This window comes from Maniola hyperantus, chromosome 3, assembly GCF_902806685.2.
Source record: "Maniola hyperantus chromosome 3, iAphHyp1.2, whole genome shotgun sequence".
Classification (NCBI taxonomy): domain Eukaryota; kingdom Metazoa; phylum Arthropoda; class Insecta; order Lepidoptera; family Nymphalidae; genus Maniola; species Maniola hyperantus.
The window spans coordinates 13,175,059-13,181,871 of NC_048538.1; the positions used below are offsets into that span (position 1 = coordinate 13,175,059).

Consider the following 6,813-nt stretch of genomic DNA (forward strand, 5'->3'; position numbering starts at 1 on the left):
TATTCAAGGGTACATGTTTACTATATAAAGGTCTCTTGAAACTCAAATCTGAATAGTGAATAGTCAGACCATATAATTAATCTATGAGTCAAACTTTATTTAAATCGAAAATACTAAATTAAAGTACGTGCATAGACGTAGATGCAATGGAAATCAACTTGAACTACTTTTTAAAATATATAACAGAATGACATATAAATGTAATGATAACATACAATACCTGTACTAAAATAACAAGACGTCGTACATCTTTATAACAAGCATAATAATATGACGTTATTCTTTGAATAGCTATTATTGAGCTGCTTTGTATCGACTAATAACGATGTTTTTATTATATTAGCAATGGAGATAGACCGTATAAAATAACCGTTTCAATGAATAATAGAGCCCACGCACTCTTTAATGAGGTATCATTCAGTACAGAGCAGTTTTAAGAAACTTTTTTAAGACAGCCACAACTTCATCTGTACAAACAAAAGTTTTAAAATTCTTGATACAGTTGACATTTATCACTTAAGTACGAACCTAATAAATTAACACAAATTCACAGTTTTTAGATTTTTCCCCTCATGTCTGCTACAAGACCTACCTTCCTGCCAAAATTCATGATTCTAGGTCAACGGAAAGTACTCCGATGTTTTCTTGACAGACAGACAACAAAGTGATCCTATGAGGGTTCCGTTTTTCTTTTTGAGGTACGGAACCCTAAAAATCAGCAAACTAATAAAATGTATGTACGAATACAGTAGGTATCAAATTAATTTTCATATCCCAAAAACCAAATTTAGACGTGCAGAACAATTATTTTTCAACGGATAGATGTATTGATGAATGTGTAATTAATCGAAAATTTGTATAACACATTCCATTCATATCAATGAGGTCACCGTCAATTTTCATGGGTAGCGTCTCTCCGAGTACAATGCACTCATACTTGTTATACAGAATATGTGTCACTGATTAATTTTTATAACAACGTATAATTATTTTGCTGCTTAAAGACGTTGAAATTAATTTAAAGAACCATCGAATACTGACCCAAAGTGTACGGACCAATAATATACCTAATAAAATCATTATTTTTGAAGTCGTGAGAACATTATTATGAATTGCGGTACATTGGTTTCCTAAATTATAATTATTATGTAAATTAATTAAAAGGGCACCCTGCCTCGTTGCGGTGGTTTAGATGAAATTTTAGATCTGTAATTTTTACGTTCAATTGTTTAAATTCATTTTATGTTGTTTTTTTAGATTTAAGTTTATTAATAGTTTATCTGAATTGTATAAATTATATAAATTAAAATAGAAATGAATTTAAAAAAAATTGTTGCTAAAATATTGTAATTAAAAAAAAATAAAGATAAAAACATTCTTTTTATCTTTATATTTTTACTCCATTCTATTGTTTTACTAACTTCAAATTATACGTAACATAATACTTAATTTCAGTATTATTATTATTTGATTAACTCTAAAGTCTAAACTGTATTATTTACTTTTATGTTAAATTTAAATATTTAATCTGAATGATTTGGTCACTAAGGTATATCGGTTCATTTTATTTAAAGCATCTCATACCTATCTAAACCATTCTTATTATGTAAATAAATAAGTTAAATAAGCATATTTTGTATGTGTAATTAATGGAAAGTAGTCTAAAATTATTATAATTATTATAACACTACTATCACTACTAGGTATTATAAATATGAATACCGTTACATTACAAATAACAATTAATTATTATAACTATACATAATATAACATTATACTTTGCATTATTTAACTGGCATCAGACACTCTTAAACTAAAAGAGATGTTCAGAAAACCAGCAGTCTAAGAAAACCTTCGCTCTTTTGAATGAGATGAGAAGCATATTGGCACAATTCAATTTTTTTTCAAGCGTGGACTTTCCATATAGTTTAAGATTTCCCTAGAGAAATAAAACTCATTGCGTAATAATGATTGCAATTTTTGTGCGATTTAACTTTTGTCTTCTATCCAAATCATCTTTTCAGGTTTCCGTACCTCAAAAGGAAAAACGGAACCCTTATAGGATCACTTTGTTATCTGTCTGTCTGTCTGTCTGTCTGTCAAGTAACCTACAGGGTACTTCCTGTTGACCTAGATTCATGAAATTTGGCAGGTAGGTAGGTGTTATGGCAGACATTCGGGGAAAAATCTGAAAACCGTGGTTACATCACACAAAAAAAAATTAAGTTGTGGTCATAAACTAATAATAATTAGTATTTTCAATTTTCGAAGTAAGATAACTATATCAAGTGGGGTATCATATGAAAGGTATTATTCAACTGTGCATTCTAAAACAGATTTTTATTTATTTTTACGCATCATAGTTTTTGAGTTATCGTGTAAAATGTCGAAAAATACGACTGTAGTACGGAACCCTCGTTGCGCGAGCCTGACTTGCACTTGACCGGTTTTTTTATTTTATTCCATTACAAGTTAGTCCATTACTACGATCGCACCTGATGATAAGTGATGATGCATTCTAAGATGGAAACGAACTAACTTGGAAGGGGTATTCATTAAACCTATACCTACCCCTTGTCGGTTTCTGCACGACATCGTACCGGAACGCCCAATCGCTTGGCGGTACGGCTTTGCCAGTAGGGACCAGAGGAAATTTAGAAATTATAAAAAATCTAAATTTTCCCCTGGTGGGAGTCGTCTATTCGGTAATAGACCACAGCGCTCCACCACTGCACCAGGGAGGTCGTCAAAAAATTCATATTCAAATTATCTGTAGTAGTCTGCTCTTAACATATTCGTGTCTGTATGAAAGCGTGACTGTGGACTGCGCTAAGTGATAGAACAAATATTTACCTAACAAACACACGCACACAATGATACGGTATTTGCAAAACAAACAGTTTTACGTAACGTATGGACGGATACCTATTGTTATCACGTGGAATTCCGAATTTTAAGGGAAGTGAAATTTTGACATTTCAGAAGAGCTATGAATATACTAATTACTTATTATAATATTGCTTTTAAACTTCAGCTTCATAGTATGTGACATCCATAAGCCGTGACTGTTACATTGGCCCCGTGCATGTCATATCACGGAGACAGCATCAAGACCGGGAGCCGCAGCAGAAACAGCTGAAAACGGCAAGCGGCGCAAGTATGTCTCTCTTATCGAGACTTACATTTTTGTTCCGTTTGCCGGGGAGACCCTGGGGCCATGGAGTCTTAGTGTTAAAAAAAATTACGATACATTTCACCGCGATTAAGAGCCTCATCTGGAGATAGACGTACTGGTTCGATTTTTGCGCAACGGATCAGCCTGGCTGTCCAGCCGGAAGTGCAGCCAGTATTCTTGGCACCATTTCTCGTGGGCATGATTTATATAGTAATTAGATAAGGCTAGCTTTAAGTCTTATTGTAATATTTTCATTAAAATAGATTTTATTATAATCTCTCTATTTTGAGAGAAGAGCCTCACTCGCGTTGAATTCTTTTGAAAAGCTTTTTATTAACTTATGTAATTCGTTTCCGCTGAAAATGGTATCAGATTTTTTGGCAACTTCCAATATTGTAGTGCTAATAACTTACTTAAATACAAATTCAGTACTTTAACCGAAATAAATTATCTTTTTATAGATACCTACCTACAAAATATACCTACCTTAAAAATATACCTAATCTTCACCGGCAAAGTTGCACGCTGGTTTTAACTCGTTGCGATTAGCGAATCATACTCAAAATCAAAGTCAAAGTCAAATAATTTATCAAAATAGGTAATAAATTACACTTTTTAATGGTCGGTTGTTGGATTTGTAAGATGATAATATAGTGGTGATAATTTTTACGCGAACTTGAAATTAAAGCTACGAGGGTTCCAAATGCGCCATCTGAGAACTTTTGTGACTTTTCACGATTTACATTTATGTGTTTACATAATAACCTAAATCGTGAAAACATTGAATTAAATAAACTTCGTGCTTACGTTGTAAGATGTAAATTGTAAAAGATATAAAAAAATTATTACCTATTTGATTGCATATTTTAAATCCTCGACATACCGCAGCAGATCTACCTAATGTAAATATGTTACAAACTGTAGTGTGTGTGAGTCAATAGAAGTGCCATCATTCGAGAGTAACGCAACGGTCAGAAAATGCAGTAATTACCAGCTATTACAGTATTAAGTATGAATTATTAAGATTCACGTGAAAGCCATAAAAAGATCATCTCGAAACACCCAATTAAATACGAAAGGTAAGCTCGGCGAAATGGCGGGTAGGTAGGTAGCTAAATCGTACCGGTCAAATTCAAATTTGCATGTAATTTGTTTTAGAAAACGAATAATTAAGACTTCCAAGGATTCAATTTCATTTTCAAAGTATGGGTCACTGACCTGATGCCGTCCAGCACTCGGGGCACTCCTGGCACAGCGTCGACCAGTCGAAGGAGAGGTCCTCGAAACTAGCCATGTCTATGGCTTCACCTATTACAAGTCCACAAGAAACATGCTCTTACACAAACACTCAACACTGCTGTCCTCGTCAGATGTCAATCCTTGCGAAATTAAAGCTTTGCGAATTTATAAAGCGGTTATTATTGCACTTATTAAATCATATGTTGTTATGGGTGAAGAAACATAGCTTGCGGCGTTTCCCGCGTTCGTTGGTTTCGTATGTGCGCGCGCAAACACATTAGCGGCCGGGCGAGCACTGCGCTCTGCGGTCTACCAACAAGAACAACCTCGGTCCTCGCGATCGGGATGTGTCGCTTGCCCCTAACCTGTTCTCCGTTCTCGGGCTCTCAAGTCAAGCAATCAGCTACGTTGAACGCACAGAGTATAGAACGTTCAACGTTCACTAGGCACTCTTGGTTCTTTCGATTTTATTGAACCGTTAACGCTTTTCTTTAGACACGTCTTTATCAACTCATCGCGTAATGTGCATCTGCCACCTGTTTCCGATTAGACATATAATTATTTTTGCGTTGATAAATAGAGTAGTTAATATTTATGCATTGATAAATACCTTTTTTTTTACCTTGGGTACAAATTCCGGTCATAGAACGACCGTTGAGTAGTTGTCCTTACGCACGCCTACGCAATTTCAAATGCAAAACAGTGCCATAAAATGAAACTTTGCCATTATAGTAGTATTTATGAGTGCTTGATATTATAGTCGTAAATCGTATGCGAATAAATAAGAAAATTTATTTCAGAGAAAGGTAGAATAATTTCTTAGTTTTATTACTAAAATCTAAGCAATTAAGTCTAAGTACCTACCTAGGTACTCTTCCGGGAAAATAGCTAAGTAGGTACTTGTATGTGTAATAGGTGAATAGTTTCGAAGTTTTTTATTAAGTAAATAGTAGGATGCAAACAGATTGAACAAGTGTTTACCACCCATGAAGTCGGTATGATTCGTAAAATAGTTATTACACAACTGATAACAATACCTTAGTACGTGCTTACCTACCTCATTTTGTAGTTTTAATGATTTAGTATTTTTCAAACCCGCAAAGTATAGCGTGCAAAACTCGGGTCAATGCCCCACCTACGATGCGGCATCGACTCCGAGTGGCCTACTTACGGAACGTTCGTTGACCGCTAGCGTCAGTCAGATGTTTTATTTGCAATAATATCGTGAAATTTTATAAAATATTGTTATTTTATTTTTTATTCGCGTTTTATTTTGTGGTACCTATTATATCACTGATTATCAGTACCTACTATCACCTGTCTAATGTCTTCGTTTTTGCCAGCGTTCTGGTTGTTGAAATGTTAGAAGTGCGTGCTCGGAATCGAACCCTGGACTATGAGCCCAAGGTTAACCACTAGGCTATCACCGCTTTTTACCAGTAGCAGGTAGCAGTACCTACTTCCATAATAGAAATCGTCCACATACGAATGCACCTTTTATGCAAATGCCTTGCCTACTCGTCTTTATTTCGTATAAAGCATGGCTTTAATTGCGAGGCTGTTGCTTCAGTCATTGCCAAAGCAGAAAGCGGCAAGTTAGCGTTAAGTATATTTACACATTAATTTAATTTAAAAATCTTTTACTAAGACTGAGGCCACACCACATGAGTAGGATGCGTTTCCGTTGCGTTGCGGCGCCGCACTGCTGTGGATTTGAGTATTGGGTGCCACACTGGCACTGCGTTGCCGCTCGTTGCACCTCACCACCCCTCCCCGCCTCGTCACTCTGGTCTCAAGTCCGTGCGCGTGCGGTGCGGCGCCGCACGATGTCGGAACCGTTACGACATCGTGCGGCGCCGCACCGCATGCCACACGTGTGGCATGGTAAAGCGATTTCTATGTAGGATGACGCTCCTGCACCGCTCATGCGTCGCAGCAGTGTGGCGTCACTCTTACGTTGCTTCTACACAGTCATATATTTTGGAAAAAATATTTTTTACTAGATGATATCCGCGTCTTCGTCCGCATGGATTTAGGTCTTTTTAAAATCCCGTGGGAACTCTGTGATTTTCCTAGATAAAAAGTAGCCTATAGCGGAAGCCTATCTCTGTACCAATTAGATGATGATCGCGAATTCATCCGCGTGGTTAATTTAAGTTTTTCATAAATCTCCTGGGATCCCTTTGATTTTTCCGGGACAAAAATTAGGCTATGTTCGTCCCCGGCAAGCTATCTCTGTACCTTTCGTCAAAATCGGTCTAACAGATGGACCGTGAAAAGCTAGCACACTTTCGCATTTATAATATTAGTATGGATTTTACTAATGGGTACACGTACCTACACTTCTTAATAGTACGCGACAGGTAGAGATGGCAATCGGGGAGGAAACGCCCCGTACA

The 6,813-nt window shown here is 36.1% G+C and overlaps 1 protein-coding gene across 1 annotated transcript in view; it reads right to left on the reverse strand.

Moving 5' to 3' along the window:
- Window positions 1-4,735, reverse strand: part of Cen (cerebellar degeneration-related protein 2-like) — a 103,624-nt gene extending 98,889 nt beyond the window's left edge. Inside the window, exon 1 of the mRNA XM_034984215.2 lies at window positions 4,394-4,735. Coding sequence (XP_034840106.1) covers window positions 4,394-4,469 — 76 coding nt within the window. The 5' untranslated portion in view covers window positions 4,470-4,735. The remainder of the gene's footprint in view (window positions 1-4,393) is intronic.
- Window positions 4,736-6,813: the final 2,078 nt, after the last annotated feature.